The sequence below is a fragment of the Bufo gargarizans genome, chromosome 1 (assembly GCF_014858855.1).
Source record: "Bufo gargarizans isolate SCDJY-AF-19 chromosome 1, ASM1485885v1, whole genome shotgun sequence".
Taxonomy (NCBI): domain Eukaryota; kingdom Metazoa; phylum Chordata; class Amphibia; order Anura; family Bufonidae; genus Bufo; species Bufo gargarizans.
In genome coordinates, this window is record NC_058080.1 from 714,749,760 (window position 1) to 714,768,623 (window position 18,864).

General features: G+C 46.3%; 1 protein-coding gene across 3 annotated transcripts in view; it reads right to left on the minus strand.

Annotated features, from left to right (window-relative positions):
• C1H18orf25 (chromosome 1 C18orf25 homolog) overlaps positions 1-18,864 on the minus strand; it is a 59,562-nt gene that overhangs the window by 12,845 nt on the left and 27,853 nt on the right. For 2 of the 3 annotated variants that reach the window (XM_044276303.1, XM_044276304.1), the window contains exon 3: positions 1,423-1,605. The exons of the other annotated variant lie outside the window; for it this stretch is intronic. In XM_044276303.1, coding sequence (XP_044132238.1) covers positions 1,423-1,605 — 183 coding nt within the window. The remainder of the gene's footprint in view (positions 1-1,422; positions 1,606-18,864) is intronic. 3 annotated transcript variants of the gene reach the window in all.

Consider the following 18,864-nt stretch of genomic DNA (forward strand, 5'->3'; position numbering starts at 1 on the left):
TGGACTCTACATGCCTGGTTCCCATCGTGAAGCATGGAGGAGGAGGTGTGATGGTGTGGGGGTGCTTTGCTGGTGACACTGTTGGGGATTTATTCAAAATTGAAGGCATACTGAACCAGCATGGCTACCACAGCATCTTGCAGCGGCATGCTATTCCATCCGGTTTGCGTTTAGTTGGACCATCATTTATTTTTCAACAGGACAATGACCCCAAACACACCTCCAGGCTGTGTAAGGGCTATTTGACCATGAAGGAGAGTGATGGGGTGCTGCGCCAGATGACCTGGCCTCCACAGTCACCGGACCTGAACCCAATCGAGATGGTTTGGGGTGAGCTGGACCGCAGAGTGAAGGCAAAAGGGCCAACAAGTGCTAAGCATCTCTGGGAACTCCTTCAAGGCTGTTGGAAGACCATTTCAGGTGACTACCTCTTGAAGCTCATCAAGAGAATGCCAAGAGTGTGCAAAGCAGTAATCAAAGCAAAAGGTGGCTACTTTGAAGAACCTAGAATATGACATATTTTCAGTTGTTTCACGCTTGTTTGTTATGTATATAATTCCACATGTGTTAATTCATAGTTTTGATGCCTTCAGTGGAAATCTACAATTTTCATAGTCATGAAAATAAAGAAAACTCTTTGAATGAGAAAGTGTGTCCAAACTTTTGGTCTGTATTGTATATTTTTATTTTTTATTTTTATTTTTTAGTTAATTGATACCCCAACTTTAATTGGACCTTAAATGGGTCCCACCTTCTGGACAGCTCCTGTTTAGAATAAGGTAGCCATGATCACTACTAAACAATGTGGGCCCACCTTCCCTCACCAATTGGTGGCCCTGTCTCTGACAGCCATATGTCCCATTAGGAAAAATGCCTTTCAACAGTTTAAAGGGAACCTGTCATCAACTTTATGCTGACCTCACTGAGGGAAGCATACAATAGTGACAGAAATGCTGATGTCAGCCGTGTGTCACTCATGAGCTAAAAGTAAGTGGTTGCTGAGAACCAGCATCATAATCATTGCAGCCCGGGCCTGGAAAAGAATCTACCTGAGAAGAGTCCTGGTTATTATAATCTCCTGCTCTCCTCGTCCATCTGCTGATGATTGGCAGTTCTCTCTTAGAGAGAGAGGGAGAAAACTAGGTAGAAGACGGTCAGTCATCAGCAGGTGGGCAGGGAGAGCAGGACTTCATGAATAACCAGGACTCTTCTCAGGTGGCCGGGACTCTTCTCCAGGCCCGGTCTGCAATGATTGTGTTGGTTCTCGACAACCACTTACTTTTAACTTATAAATGACAGACCGCTGAAATCAACTCGCCTGTGTCTCTACTTTATTCTGCCGTTAGTATGGGCGGCATGAAGTTGATGACGGGTTCCCTTTAAGCAAAACCAGAAAAAAAAAAAAAAGGCAGGCGGATGTACCAGAATCAGCATTGAGCTCTTCAAGTAGTCCCCTTGTGCGCCATGATGCCAGGGGCTCCTGCTTGGACACAGAACTATTATGTTCCTTGACAACTGTGGCGGCCAGCATGTTGTCAACGTTCAACACTTCTGGGTCCGAGTTTGTGTCGGAGATGTCGTAATGGGTGACGATGGGTGGGCCATCTGCAAAGAGAGAGGAGGGTACGGTAAATCCAACGCATGCAGGGGGCGCGCCACACTATAAACCTCTGCCCTATGAAATGCATATGATTGAAGAAGCCTGACCCTACACATCAGCTATCTGCTTAGAGCAGCCGAGGTCCCCCTCAGGACCAGCATTTTACAGGTTAACTCTATATAAAAAGGTCATCTTTGCTTTAGGCTACATTCACACAACACATATTTTGGGTCGGCGTCCGATCTGCATTTTTTTTTTTCATCTGTGCGGCCGTTCCGCAAACTATAGAACACGTCCTATTCTTGTCAGTCTTTCTATAAGGGTGGGATGGCACATGGACAGCAACCATAATTTGCGGAACTGCGGATTGCTGACCGCAAAACGGACACGGTCGTGTGAATGGAGCCCTACTTTAACGTTGCACCTATCTAAAGTTACATCTCAAATTCAAGAGCAGCATTCAAAACTCACAATGGAATCCCTCGACACTGAGCCGAGAGTCAACACCCCGTCCCCCCCCCCACTCCCAGCAAGATCGTCTAACGCTATATACCCTGGTGCAGTGCATTGTGGGAGACGTAGTCCATACTGGTGCGAATGTCTCATCTCTGACAGTATACTATGGGCATAGCTGCCCTGTACAGACCCAAGGAACCGGCAGGGAGATGTGACATTAGGAGTGACAAGTGTTGTCCAGTCTTCCAGCTTTCTGTAAACTTTAAGACCTCTGCTTGCTGTCAGCGACCGAAAGATCCCATTCTTTCCTGACCTATGAGAATGCTATAGCCATATCTACCAGAGAGGGGTCTTACCAACTTAATGACAGGACATGGTACTGTACTGGGCGTACCCGCTCAAAGCGGGCATCTCACCATTCATTCTCCACCTAGAGGGATAAGGGTAAGAGGCCACTGCCTCGATCCTGAATATATTTAAGAGAAAAGTCCGCAGAACCCTTATATTTCGGCAGGACTGTCCAACTGTCTTATGTGTATGGGTGTGTCCTCATACCCCTGATGATGTATGGGGGGGGGAAATCGGGCATGTTGAATTAATGCCCCGTCCTTTTGTTCTGGCAGGATATAAGCCAGGTGTCTGGCAGCAACTTGCATTCCTCTTCCCACTGACAACACATGAATGCTTGGCTGAACAGAGCATGCATGTGTACGGGGAACCCAGGAGGAGTAGTTGTCCCGATATTGACGGCGGTGGACACCTTAACATTGGAAAACACCTTTCCTCTAGACACAATTGCAGCAAGGTCCTGGCTGTGAGATGTATTAGGCCTCCAGTCTCCCATGATTTTGCAGGCAGCAATGCATTCCCTCTCCAGCGGCCACTGCAGGAGAAATGTAGTATTACATGGTGGCCAGTCAGTCTGCCACACAGGACATAGACAGTAGACGGGTACTGCCTTCATGAGAAGCCGCCCCCCCCTGGATCTTTGTTTAGTTGCTAACAGCAAGCAGAGATCTTGCAAACAGTGAGAAATTGAAACAAAATACATTAGAAAGCTGGAAAACTTTTCATGATTTAACTTCTCGTATATGCCGCAGGTGACAATTCCCTTATCCTACTGACAACACCTCATTAATAAGCAATGCCCGTTACATCATACAGAAAATCGAGGCCTCATTTACCTGGTTACATAGCCAAATACAACCACCCACAATGCTTTGGTACAGAACATAAGAAACACATGGACATGTAAAAGGAAACATGACATGGCCATTAGTGCAATACATAACATGATGTTAATACAATGGTCAATAAATGCCAACTCTGAGGCTGGCGCCACAGCCGCACAATACCGCCGCTGCTCTGGACTTTGGGGCCGAGTCTAAGATTCGGATATTGGAGTTTGCACTGAAGATGGTTAAAGTGGAACAGACTGAAGTTTTGAAACATCATTAGTTCTTTTTCCTAGCCTGCAGCGCCCCCGCAGGAAGAACAAGGTATGACCATAATGAACTGAGCTCTGCCTAAGGGGGACCTCTCCACTCCCCTGACAGGTTTTAGTAAATACTTGTACTCCCCATAAATAGTGATAAGTGAATCGATTTGTACATATCAAATTCGTTCACAAATCAGCCTCCTTAAGCAGCGAGGGGCTGGCCCCGCCACCAAGAGACTTCCCCTTCCCTCTTGAGCGGCACATGAACAGTCAACATCTGGAAGCCGCAGCAAAGCCTCTGTGCTTGCTTCTTGGAGCAATAGTGCAGGTGTGAGACTGACAGGTCCAGGGGTGACTGCTACCCCTGCACCCCCTATAGCTATACCCCTGGTACTGCGGCTTCAGGTGGTGACTGCTACCCCTGCATCCACTATAGCGATACCCCTAGGACTGCGGCTTCAGGTGGTGACTGCTACCCCTGCACCCCCTATAGCTATACCCCTGCACCCCCTTTAACGATACCCCTGGTACTGCAGCTTCAGGTGGTCACTGCTACCCCTGCACCCCTATAGCTAAACCCATGGTACTGCAGCTTCAGGTGGTGACTGCTACCCCTGCACCCCCTATAGCTATACCCCTGGTAGTGCGGCTTCAGGTGGTGACTGCTACCCCTGCACCCCCTTTAGCAATACCCCTGGTACTGCGGCTTTAGGTGGTCACTGCTACCCCTGCACCCTTATAGCTAAACCCATGGTACTGCGGCTTCAGGTGGTGACGGCTACCCCTGCACCCCCTATAGCTATACCCCTGGTACTGCGGCTTCAGGTTGTGACCGCTACCCTGAACCCCCTATAGCTATACACCTGCAACTGCAGCTTCAGTTGGTGACTGCTACCCCTGCACCCATTATAGCTATACCCCTAGTACTGTGGCTTCAGGTGGTGACTACTACCCCTGCACCCCATACAGCTATACCCCAGGTACTGCGGCTTCAGGTGGCGCCTGCTACCCCCTACAGCTATACCCCTGGTAGTGCGGCTTCATGAAGTGACCGCTACCCCTGCACCCCCCATAGCTATACCCTTTGTGCCTAATAAGCTAATACTGAACCCATTTCCATAAAAGAAACCAAATATATTCTGGTCTTCGTTCCATTTTAATCATCAGAACCAGCAACTCGACTTTGGAAACTTTGTTTCACTGCTATCAAGTGATATCACATGGTATACTCCAGTTACCCCCAAAGCTGCATTCCAAAATATGCTAAACGCTTAGCCAACTTCCTGCAGTGCACCCTGGGAGATGTACAGTAATTGGCACTGGAACATTAGGAATGTCCTAATATTGTCTTCTCCATTCAGATCTAATCCTGTAGATTTCGTGCTTGCAGAGCAGTGCATCGTCAGTGATCAACAGGTTAGGTCACAGGTCTGACCTCAGGGGCGGGTCTAAACTGCTGTCGGTTTCCAAGGGCGACAAGCAAAAATGTGAAAGCAGCTCTGGATAGAAACAGAGAAAAGGGCCAGAAATCAGGCAAAATGCATATAAAAGTAGATATTCAAGCAGGGGGCGCTGTGTGCGGCAGGATGGTGGCGGCCGACCTCAGAACTGCGGGTGTAAATTAGGTCCAACATCCATTACAGTGACATTAGCTCAGTGCAGAAGATACAAGGGTCAAGTACAATATTGACAAGCCGATCGTGAACACGGCGCTTGCCGCAGGCTCAGCAGTGTAACCCTATCTGATTACAGTCCGCGGGGTTACACTTTACATGCAGGATTTTGATTCTTCTTAATTTAATGACTAGGATTTGATAGATTCAATGAATTGAGAATACGGAATTACTCTGCATGTAGGATAGAAAAGCAAAAAGATCAAGTCAAAATTGTACCACTCCTACATGTACATTCATGCAAAAAATGTATCCGAAATGTATATACATGCAGAGTGATTGAGATTTTACCACCTACCCAGAGGATAGACTTGGAAGGGGAGGGGGCTACGTCAAATCTTCATCAGTATTAACTGCACTCTGGTATCTTCCACACTCCCAAACAGAAAAGCTCATGACTTATCATAAATCATGTGTACAGAGAAGCAGACACTTCTATACAATACAGGCGCCAAGTGCAAGTTGTTGTGCATTTTCATACGTATACAATATTATCTAATGACATTATAATCAAAATGTATGCTCATCTCATTGCCTTTAAGAATAAAACCAGCCTGAACCAAAGTTCTATTATGTGGCTGAGGGAGCCAAAATGAGTTCATGGCAAGTTCAATTTATAAAAAAATAATTGTGAACATAAACGGACATTGTGTTTAAAAGTTATTGCTAAAGATATGGGACCATCTGTAAGGAGTAAGTCAACTCCCTAAGACATATCTGTCTGGAGGGAACAAGGTTACATAAGTCAGAAAGAAATCAGGTGAAGTCAAGATCCCGCTCACATTGTGTACGTCCAGATGACCACCACCTCATATACAGAACCAACCGACAAAGTACCGGGTCACTGTGTACAGACATTACTTATCCTGTATTATACTCCAGAGCGGCACTCACTATTCTGCTGGTGCAGTCACTGTGTATATACATTACTTATCCTGTACTGATCCTGAGTTATATCCTGTATTATACTCCAGAGCTGCACTCACTATTCTGCTGCTGGAGTCACTGTGTACATACATTGCATATCCTGTACTGATCCTGAGTTACATCCTGTATGATACTCCAGAGCTGTACTCACTATTCTGCTGGTGGAGTCACTGTGTACATACATTACTTATCCTGTACTGATCCTGAGTTACATCCTGTATTGTACTCCAGAGCTGCACTCACTAGTCTTTTGTTTAATTTCTCTTATTGCTCTTGAAAAATAAAAGCTGCACTGTGATGCGTTTTTCTACTGGATAGGATAAATAATGTATGTACAGAGTGACTCCAGCAGCAGAATAGTGAGTGCAGCTCTGGAGTATAATACAGGATATAACTCGGGTTCAGTACAGGATAAGTAATGTATGTACACAGTGACTGCACCAGCAGAATAGTGAGTGCAGCTCTGGAGTATAATACAGGTGTGAGAGACGTGTATCTGGTTTGAAACATTATTCTGTAGTACACATTTATGTCCACAAGATGGCCGAAAGCCAGATGTTTGAGCCATGTGTGCATTCTTTTGTTTAAGGTAAATAAGGTAGGGGATTACATTACAGTTTTCAAATCTACCTATGAACACAGTTGTAGTTGCTGAAACCACTCCCATCAGGTTAAGGAGCCAATAGTCTCTTCTTAAGGAACACCCCTTTTGTGATGTCATGTCTGCTATTTAAGTCAATGTAATGTGAATAAAGGGGCGCGTCTCTTGTACCATGGCTGAGGGAAGAGAGAAGATGCTTTCATGAAACCACCTAGTGTGTCTGGTCTCATTATAAAGCTGTATGGCATACACATACTAATACTTCTCATTGATTTGGCACCACACAAAGAAGAAGGAAAGTGCATGAATTGCGCTGACACAGGATATAACTCAGGATCAGTACAGGATAAGTAAAGTCAGTGACGCAACGCTTTATGTAGATTGCCTTTTTATGGTATAATCTTTATATTCGGCGGTGATCATGGGGAATTAAAAACCATTATACAGCAGCAGGAGACAAATCATAAAGACATTGTTATCAGCATACATAGGATACAAGAGGTCTCTGCCACCATCTGATGAGGCAGTAGACTGCAACTGCTGACATCATGCGATTGCAAAACCACAACCCCCAGCATGCAGTTAGACATGACAGGAGTTGCAGTGTTAACAGCTGCAGTGCCGCGGGTGGCAGAGCACAGCTCTCAGGACATATTACATGTACAGTATGCAGTCTCATTTAATATTACACAGTCAGAAGCATCACAGTGTCACTGAAGATCCATGTGTTATGTAATAGGCGAGGGGACCTTCAGGAATCACCAGGAACCATGGGGATCTAATAAGGAACATGCCACAACCCATGGGGTGACCATGGCATCCATCTTTGCCAACAAGACACCCACTAACCAGGTGCATAGACAAACACATACTTTCCCGACCCTTGGGGGATCAATTCCTAGGTAGACCACAGCATCATAGAACATTTTTCCAGAAACAGAGCCACCCCATGCATCGACTGTGTCTGGTACTGCATCTTCTCCCCATTCAAGAAGCTGGGACTGAGCCGTAATACCAGACACAGCCCACGGACAAGAGTGGTACAGTTCCTGCAAAACCAACCTCATATAAATTTCCCTGCGACGCTGTGTTCTGGCTCCACTTCTGTCTACACTGCATTTTGGTCCCCTGTGTAAACTTCCAGCATGGACGTGGTCATGTGCGCCGTTGCAGCCAATGACTGACTGCAGTGGTGAAGCGTCCCCAGGCGGCACATCACTGCTGAGGCCCGTCGCAGTGAAGAGAGAGGGGAGCCAGAACAGAGCGTTGAGGGGCAGGCAAGCATTCTTCCATTAACAGATTTAATTTGTTGGGGGCATTTAAAAGAAATATATATATGTGTGTAAGAAGGTACAAGGAATCATTGTGGATGATAGGTACGTGTCACAGAGGTTTCTGGCCTTGGTGGAGTAAGAGCCGGTTTTTGTGTGTCAGCAGCAGTTCCTGTTTGACACCTTAATACTTAGTATGGCTGTAAAGCTGATCTGGGACAGCTCTTACTGGGAGTAGTCAAAGTGCTGGGTGGGTGACTATTCCCCATGTTCCAGGCCGGGTTTTTGCTAGGCCTAAAAACCAGCCAGCACTGCCAGGTGAGGAGGATTACCTCAGTCTAGCTCAGGAGGTGTGTGTGCTGGGGGGCTGTAAGGGAAATGGGCCCCCCTAAACGCCTGCTATAGACTGCTGGAGGTAGAACTGCCAACAAGGTGATTTTTGCTATGTGGACTTTCCATTGTGTGTGAACTAACACCAAGACTGCAAAGTGATCTTTGGTTTTTGCTTTGTGTGTGAATAAACACGGAAGTTTGATTTAAGAACTGGTAATTTGCCTTTGTACTGCGACCGCACACCCTGTCTACCAGAGCGAATCCACAGAATTGGTGGAGGATGCGTGCTAGAGCAGTGAGGCTGGCGTGAACGCCGATATTTTTGGTTTCTGCATTTTTCAGGCACGGTTGTATGTCGTACATTGAACCAACTGTATTACAAACAGTGCCCCACAACAAAATGGAGGCTGTTGTGAAGGCCCTCACGGAGGCTAATCGGCAGCAGCGAGAGACAAACCTGCACCAACGCGAGGCTAATAAGCAGCAGCAGGAGACTAACCAGTTGCTGCTACATGTGATGGCTTTGCAGACAGCAGGAGCAACCCCGAACATCAACGATTCCTAAGATTACCACCGCAGACGACGTCGAAACCTACCCAGCGATGTATGAGAAAGTGGCCATCAGGGAGAAGCTACTTCGAGACCAGTGGGCTGAGGTCGGCACTCCATTCCTGGCATCAGATTCCCAGCGAGTGTATTTCGACTTGCCGGACGATCAAGCGGCCGACTACCAAAAAGTAAAGGGTGAGATTTTGGCAAGACTGTGAATGTGTTGGTCTGGGTCCAGCAGGTACCCCAGAAACTCTAAGCACTTGTGCCGGGTGGAAGTGGGAGACACTCCAGCGGAGGCTCTGCTGGACTCAGGGAGTCTGGTGTCCCTAGTATGTGCTCCCCTGGTACGGTCCACGGAGTATACTGGCCGGAAAGTCGGGGTCATGTGCATCCATGGAGACTTAAAAGACTATCCCACCGCCCTGGTGTCTCTAACCACAGGGGCGGCAGGTGGACTCACGAAGCGGCAGTTGCCACAAATTTACACTATGAACTTATAATAGGGAGAGACTTCCCGGCATTGTGGCCTGCTACGAGAGTGACTGATACCTATGAGACAGGGGTAACCGCAGCAGAGTGGCCTGGCTCCAGGGGGAGGCCAGAACCCTGGGACCCCGGAGGGCCAGCGGTAGGTTGCGCCACTTCAGTGGAAGAGGTGGGGGACAACCCCACTGAATGTGATGGTGGGAGATGTAGAGGCCTTGCCGCCAGGGCCTGAGCTGGCCGGCCTTAATGTCTCTGGGGATAATTTTGGTACTTCACAACACCGAGAACCAAACCTATTCCGAGCTTGGGGAAATGTATTAATAGTAGATGGTGAACCACAACAACCAGGGGCAGAGTCAATGTTTCCCCGTTTTGTGGTTCATCAGGATATGTTGTATCAGGTAAAGCAACTGCGGAGTGAACATATTGAACAGTTAGTGGTGCCTCGGGCTTATCACAAACTCGTGTTAGAGTTAGCCCACCTACATGTTCTCGGGGGGCATCTGGGAATGTAGAAAACACAGGACCGGATACAACAACGGTTTTACTGGCCCAGTGTGTTTTGAGAAGTGGAAGAATTCTGTAAGTCTTGCTCGAACTGCCAGGCAACTAGCACCTTTTCATCAGTCCCTTGGTACCTCTCCCAAACATCGAGGTAACTTTTGAGCGAATCGCGATGGACCTCGTGGCCCAGTACCAAAGTCCGCTGGAGGACACCAACACATCCTGGTTGTCCTAGATTACGCCACTCAGTACCCAGAGATGGTGCCACTGCGACATACGTCGGCTAAACTCATAGCTAAGGAGCCAATGGTGATGTTCTCCCGAGTGGTGCTACCTAAAGAGGTACCCCTTTTATGTCTAAGGTCATGAGTAAGCTCTGTAAGTTGCTGCAAATCAAACAGTTACGGACGTCCGTTTACCATCCGCAAACGGATGGTCTGGTTGAAGGATAATAAAACATTAAAAACCATGTTAAAAATTGTGGTGTCTAAAGATGGGAAGGACTGGGACCTTCTTCTGCCCTCTCTCATGTTCACTGTGCGAGAGGTGCCCCAGGCTTCTACTGGGTTCTCGCCCTTCGAACTGCTATATGGCAGACACCCTCACAGTCTCTTGGACGTGGCCAAAGAGGCGTGGGAACAACCCACTCCACATAAAAGTGTCATTGAGTACGACACCCAGATAAAAGATTGGATAGAGACAGTGTTGCCTTTTGTTAGGGAGCATATGGAGGCTGCTCGGCGAGCCCAGAGTCGGATCTATAATAGTCAGGCTCAGGTCCGGAACTTTAACCCAGGTGATCGTGTTTTGGTTCTGGTGCCGACCGTGGCCAGCAAGTTCCTGGCCAGGTGGCAAGGGACCTACGAGGTACTTGAAAAAATTGGAGGGGTAAATTACACAGTATACCAGCCAGGGAGGTGAGCTGGAGCATGTTTACCATGCGAATCTACTCAAACCCTGGAAAGATAGGGAAACCTGTACTGAAGACAGCCCGCGGGCGGGTTTTCTATGGGAAGCATTTTCGGCCCCTCTGTCTGAAGCAAGGGAAGCGGCTGCCACAGTAAGAGTTGCTGACAGCCTCTACTCTAAGCAGGCTCAGGAGGCCAGGAGTTTATTAGCCGGAACACAATTCCACAATTCGGCATGACATTATCACTGAGCCTCAGGCAAAAGTCCGGCTAAAACCATACTGGGTACCCGAGGCTCAGCGACAAGCCATCTTGAGTCGTCTAAAAGTGAGTGGGCTAGTCCTATAGTGCTAATAACCAAGCTGGACGGAACACTCCGGTTCTGTAACGATTTTCGTAAACTAAACAAGATTTCCAAATTCGATGAGTGCCCCAGGTGGATGAGCTTACCAAGAGTTTAGGACAAGCCCGGTATTTTTCGGTTTTGGACCTCACAAAAGGGTACTGGCAGGTGCCCTTAACGGAGGCTACGAAAAAGAAAACTGACTTCATCACACCTTAAGGGCTGCATCAGTACAAGATACTACCCTTTGGTCCGAATGGCACGCCCGCCACTTTTCAACGGCTTATGGACATTGTGCTGTGTCCACATCGTCGGTACGCTTCGACTTACTTGGACGATATTGTCATTCACAGTACCGATTGGGAAAGTCACCTACCCAAAGTGCAGGCTGTAGTGGACTCCCTTCGGAAGGCGGGACTGACAGCTAACCCAAAATAATGTGCGATAGGGTAAGAGGAGACTAAATACCTGGGGTATGTCATAGGGGCGCGGCGTCAGCAAAACCTTAAAGGGATTCTGTCACCTCCCCTAAGCCAAAAAACGATTTTAAAGCAGCCATGAAGCACAGCTTACCTGGATTAGGCTGTGCTCTTTTATCTTGAAATCCGTCCAGCAGTTACTGCAAAAAAACGACTTTGATTGATAAGGAAATGTGTCCTGAAGGTGCCCAGAGGGGCGTTTTTTTCTTCTTAGAGAGCCCAGTACCGCCCCTCTTACAGTGCCCAGCCCGCCTTCCTTGCACTGTCTAACCGTCCCCAGCCTCTCCTCCCTCTCCTCCCCCTCCCTCACGCCGAACGAACTCTCGCACAGGCGCAGTACCCACTGAGGGCTGCGCCTGTGCGATCAGCAGGAGACTGAGGGCAGGAGCTTCATCCTCGTCACTGGGCATGCGCTGGGCCCAGTGACGTCCGATGCTCGCTCTTCCCTCAGTCAGCAGGGAAGAGCGAGCAACGGACGTCACTGGGCTCGGCGCATGCCCAGTGACGAGGATGAAGCTCCTGCCCTCAGTCTCCTGCTGATCGCACAGGCGCAGCCCTCAGTGGGTACTGCGCCTGTGCGAGAGTTCGTTCGGCGTGAGGGAGGGGGAGGAGAGGCTGTGGCAGGCTGGAGGCGGCGGTTAGACAGTGCAAGGAAGGCGGGCTGGGCACTGAAAGAGGGGCGGTACTGGGCTCTCTAAGAAGAAAAAAACGCCCCTCTGGGCACATTCAGGACTCATTTCCTTATCAATCAAAGTCGTTTTTTGCAGTAACTGCTGGACGGATTTCAAGATAAAAGAGCACAGCCTAATCCAGGTAAGCTGTGCTGCATGGCTGCTTTAAAATCGTTTTTTGGCTGAGGGGAGGTGACAGAATCCCTTTAAGTAAACAAAATAGAGGCGATAAGAAATTGGCCCCGACCTGTCACCTCTAGGTAAATAGTCATTCCTAAGCATGATAGACTATTACATGAGGTTTGTCCCCCAACTTTGCTACTGTAGCTGCACCATTGACAGGGTTATTGAAGGGACACAAGTCCATGATGGTTCACTGGAATGACCGGGCGGAAGAGGCTTTCTACGCTTTGAAGTCGGCCCTGTGTGGATCCCCGGTTTTGGTGATGCCCGACTTCAAGCGGAAATTCATAGTGCAGACAGACGGCTCCGAAGTAGACCTCTGTGCTGTACCGTCGGGGAGGAGCATCCCGTTGTCTTCCTAAGCCGCAAGCTTACCCCAGCCGAGACCAAGTACAGTATAGTGGAGAGAGAGTGCCTGGCTATCAAGTGGGCACTCGAGTCTCCACTATTATTAGTTGGGAAGAACATTCCGCCTGGTGACTGACCACTCCCCTCTCAAGTGGATGAGCAAGGCCAAATAGAGAAATGCCCGAGTCACCAGGTGGTTCCTGTCCTTACAAAACTTTAGGTTCTCCGTAGAACACAGGGCAGGCCAGTTGCACGGAAACGTGGATGACCTGTCCCAAGTATACTGTAGGACATGTGGTCACACCCTCAGGGTTGAACAAAGGGGGAAGGTATGTAAGAAGGTACAAAGAATCATCGTGGATGATAGGTACGTGTCACCGAGGTTCCTGGCCTCGGTGGAATAAGAGCCGGTTTTTGTGTCAGCAGCAGTTGCTGTTTGACACCTTAATACTTAATATGCCTGTAATAGCTGATCCGGGACGGCTCTTACTGGGAGTAATCAAAGTGCTGGGTGGGTGGGTGACTACTCCCCATGTTCCAAGGTGGATTTTTGCCAGGCCTAAAAACCCAACCAGCACTGCCAGGTGAGGAGGATTATCTCAGTCTGACATTGAAGCTCAAGAGGTGTGCACACGCTGGGATCTGAGGCTTGTGCCGTGCTGGAGGGCTGAGACCCGTCTGTAAGGGAAACAGCCCCCTAAAAGTCTGCTATGGCCTGCTGGAGGCAGAACTGCCAACAAGGTGATTTTTGCTATGTGGACTTTCCGTAGTGTGTGAACTAACACCAAGACTGCAAAGTGACATTTTGTTTTTGCTTTGTGTGTAAATAAACACGGAAGTTTGATTTAAGAACTGGTAATTTGCCTCTGTACTGCGTCCGCACACCCTGTCTACCAGAGCGAATCCCCACAATATATAAAACTTTGTTTTTAAGATGGACAACCCTTTTAAGGCCTCTTAATAAGTGACCATTAACCACAGTGATTTATGTGAAGTAATACTGAGCAGCGTGACGTCACAAACTTTGGAGATGGGCCCGGGGGGAGGGTGCCTAAAAGGATATGGCCGGGGAGCTGCTCAGTGACAGTGTTGTGTGTCCTCCGTGACCTATACATGTATGGATGTTCTGGATCTTCCAGAATAGGCGGATCGGATGTCAGAAGCGAGAAATCCCTATAAAATCAGATACTGAAGACTGTGGATGCTTGGTGGCCTCTAGCCGCAGCACAGCGCCACCTGGTGCCCCACCTACTCCTCCCAGTCGGCGGCCAGTAAAGCAGTCAGACACAAGGTGGACACAAGGTAGGTTTCTTTATTTCTAGTTACATGGGAGGATTACAGGCTTCTCTGGAGGTTCCACAATAGAAATGCATTTACACACGAGTCCTGATTAACTATTTATCCCCCATCGCCTTCCCTCACACGCTTGGCCTCCAGGGCGGTACGACTTCACGCCTTGCATTGTTTAGTGAACCCCTCGGCAATGATAGGATTAACTGCTCCGACACAGACCTCAGGGCATTCCTCATCGGTCCACATTATCAATGTTGTATTTTTAGTTTAGTTTTTTTTTTTTTTTTTTTTCTAAAAACAAAAAAATAAAAAATACGAAACAAACCCCATCAAAGCAGGCGAAGGTCTGCCTTGATGGGATCCACTGTAATTTTTGCCATGAAATGTAGGTACATAATAGATGGTAATACAGTGCTGGTAATGCGCCCATAAAAACAGTAGCAGGTAGAATCCCAGAGCCATAGAACACAAGGTATATATAGTATGCTCACGTTTTCAAATTTTTTTACTTAGGTATTTGCTTCTGAAATATTCCAACCTCCAGTCACATCCAAAGCTGCATCTAGAACACAAATGTCTGGTGTAACCACCACTCAGCAGAATATGGCAGAGCGGGTCCAGTTAAGAAAATGTCTTGCATCCTAATAACGAGAATTTTGAATGCAGCTCTGGATGTGACTGGAGTACAAAATGTGACAACTGAAGAATTTGCAGATCTACATTATATTTTATGAAGGGGATAAAGAGCTGGGAAAATATACCGAATTCGAGAGACAGGTGTCAACCGCAGTGCCCATCACAATTAACAATGACCTCAAGAGGGGTACAGTGAGAATAATAGGGGGCCGCCAGTTACCAGGCTTCCAGAGAGTGTAAACTGGCATCACAATTTCACCGTACGTGGCCAAATTTACATTGATCCATCAAGATCATGTATGAGGAATGAGTGGGTGTGAGGGGAAGGGGTAAGCCCCTCTACTAATCACTTCTTACATGCAGTATAGCACCGAAAGACCAATGATTCACCTGGTAATCCCCACCGTGCCAGCACCGCCACTGAGGTCAGTGAATGGCTGCAGCAGTCACATGTACTCCCTGGAGCAGTGAGGAGTTTACCGGGTAAGTAATAGGTCTTTTTTACAACAGCTCCTTGTTCTCTCCCTGACAACCCCTTTAAAGGGCTTATTTCCATCTTGGAAAAGAGTAAATATTACTAGGCCATATCCAACCTCTGGGACCCCCACTGATTCAGAGGCCAGCGCTGCACCCCGTTTAAAGGCCGTCTGTCAGCAGTTCTGTACCTATGACACTGGCTGACCTGTTACATGTGCACTTGGCAGCTGAAGGCGCCTGTGTTGGTCCCATGTTCATATCTGCCCGCATTGCTGAGAAAAATTATGTTTTATTACATGCAAATGAGCCTCTAGGAGCAACGGGGGCGTTCCCATTACACCTAGAGGCTTTGCTCTCACTGCAACTGCTGCGCTTTCTGCACTTTGACAGGGCCAGGTGTGATGAGGTTTTTTTACTGCCTCTCCCTGTCAATCAAAATGCAGAGGACGCAGCAGCTGCAGAGAGCAGAGCCTCTAGGTGTAACGGTAACGCCCCTGTTGCTCCTAGAGGCTCATTTGCATATAGTAAAACATTTTTCTCAGCAATGCGGGCACATATGAACATGGGACCAACACAGATGCCTTCAGCTGCCAAGTGCACATGTAACAGGTCAGCCAGTGTCATAGGTACAGAACTGCTGACAGATGCCCTTTAAGACTTCCCTGCTCAGTGCTGCCCCGGCCACTCACTGGTCAGGAAACTGAAGTGCAGCCATATAGATTCCTGCACAACCAAGTGACCGGGACCACCACATGGAGAATAATCAGCCTGAAAATGTGGGTCACGTGTACTGATCCCTAGTTATAGCTGCACAGCTGAAATCTCTCAATATACCTCGAAGAAAATTTATGGATATAGAAAAAGTAACTGCACCCCTGCATTACAGCTGCTGAGTGTGTCTGACAAGCAGCTTGCTGACTGTTTCTTATGTAAACCAGCAGAAGGGTTTTCGCCTTTAAACAGTAGCTCTGAGATATTAGATTATAATCATCCAAAGGGGGAGTCACTTTATAAAATACATTACTTACACTAATAAGTAAAAAAGCCTGGATTGTACCCAAGAACGGCAAAAACAATTCTGCTGCCTGTCAATGGAAGTAGGGGTGTCGTGTCTACAAACTTGCTGACTGTTTCTAAAGCAAACAAGCGTTTCTATCTGAGTGGTATTTTATACTTTTTAAGGTAGATTACACCAATATAGAAAAGGGGGTTTTATAAATTACATTTTAAACTTTATAAAATACTAATCCTTAGGTATACCCTCAGAGGTGCATTCACAATTCTGCTGAATGTTATCAGCAAGTTTGTGGTCAGACATACCCCTAGCAGCTCAGCCAAGTTCCTATGATGCAGGGGCAGTTTTTGCAACATAAGAGGACTGTAAATAGTCTGGGGCAAATATGACAATTTCCCACAGTGCTAATGACCAGAGAATGTACTGTGCAGATACTGGACCTAAAGGAAAAGTGGGAGATTTCAACTTTGAAGCCTGTAGAATTGTGAGCGCAGCTCTGGAGTAGGTAAAAAGCAATGGTGTTTATTCACCCATGTGGATGGCAATGTTTCAGCTCATACAAGAGCCTTTTTCAGCTCTTGTATGAGCTGAAACGTTGCCATCCACATGGGTGAATAAACACCATTGCTTTTTCCCTGGAGTGCTGTCAGTCTTTCATCACTATTTATATGGGGTAAGCAGCTACATCCCTGGACCTAGCACCCAAACTTCTTTTTTCCGGTGCCGCCATCATTTTCATATATATATATATATATATATATATATATATATATTTTATATAAAAAGAATAAAAAAGTTGGAGGTCACTATCAATACAGGTTAAGTATCAATTGATTTTGCTAGCAGAATAGTGAGTGCAGCTCTGGAGTATAATACAGGATATAACTCAGGATCAGTGCAGGATAAGTAATGTATGTACACAGTGACTGCACCAGCAGAATAGTGACTGCAGCTCTGGAGTATAATATATATATATATATATATATATATATATATATATATAATCCTTGAACCTATCTCTGCATTTAAAATGTTCAACATTTAGAGCCCGTTCACAAGTTTTAAACACGGTCAAAAGCCACCATGCTTTTCTGTCAGGGTTGTTCATTTTGGATACCGCAGACCCACTTGTGACTTAGGGCCACTAAATGGAGCTAAACCGTGAGCTGACAACTCACCCAAGCGGTGGATGTCCGCACACCACGCCAAGAAAGGAAATGTCCCTTCCTGGAACGATCGCGGCTTTAAACTGCCAGTCCGCTAACTGCAGCACAATGGGATGTAGACACCAGGCGGCGGTGGAATTTTGGCCTGGTATGCCACGTGTTCCTATAAAACCGCTATAGACTTTAGATGCTCAATGACAGTAATTACTATAAATTAGGGGAGTTATTCACAGGGAAAAGGAGCCTAGGCGTTATATTCCTGTACATAGGAGGCAGTATTATACATTCTTCCCAGGGGCAATGTCCTAAGTGACATTTTTGTACATGGGCTGAATTATAGCAGCTATATTCTTGAACATAGGGCAGTATTATAGTAGCTATATTCCTGTACATATGAGTAGTAGTATAGTATATTATTGTACATAGGGGCATTATTAGTTATATTCTTGTACATAGGAGCAATATCAGTAGTTATATTCTTGTACATAGAAGCAGTATTATAGTAATTATATTCTTGAACATAGGGCAGTATTATAGTAGCTATATTCCTGTACATATGAGTAGTAGTATAGTATATTATTGTACATAGGGGCATTATTAGTTATATTCTTGTACATAGAAGCAGTATTATAGTAATTATATTCTTGTACATAGGGGCAGTATTACAGCAGTTCTATTTTATACAGTGGCAGTATTATAGAATATTCCTGTACATAGGAGTAGTATTGTTGTAGTTTATTATTATTTTTACTATAGGAGAAGCATTATGTTAAATTTCAAAAGTTCTACAGCTGAAGAATGATAGGAGCCATCTTCAGAAAAAAATATAATAAAATCCCTTTAAAATCAGGGCTGAGACTGCAATATAGGCAAGTCCGTGCTCCTGTCCTGCCTGAGCATCTACATGTATTGAAGGATCTGTCAATGGCTGGTCTCACCATTTTAAGGTGTTACAGAAAACCTATATCAAATGAAAAGACAATTAGGAAAAAAAATATCTAACAAAGATAATAAAAAGGGACCAAGTGACAATGTATTTTTTTTTTTTTTAACATGCATTTAACTTAAATATCTGCATCTTGAGCATCAAAGTCAACATTCAACAAAATATACTAATACATAAAAAAAATATATAAATGCCAATACTAAGCCAACCTAGATCCTGGCATTTACTTCTGTTTGCCATTTGAGTTTGATAAGTATTTCTAGGGTTGGCTGCGACTAAGAGGGCGGTGACAATTTTTACTTCTAGGGGTAAGTGCACGGTTCCAAGTACCTAGGGGATTCAAAACTTTATAGGATGCAAGCCCGGACTTGCACATTAGTTACTGTACATTCGCTGGGGGATAAGCTGCAATACCAGACATAGCCAGTAAGCAAAAGTGGTGCTGTTTGAGGTAAAAAAAACAAAAAATAAAAAATATATAATATATATATATATTTTTTTAATACTAATACTGGACAAACCCAATACATTTTTATGTGAACCTGGCTGCCTTTGTCT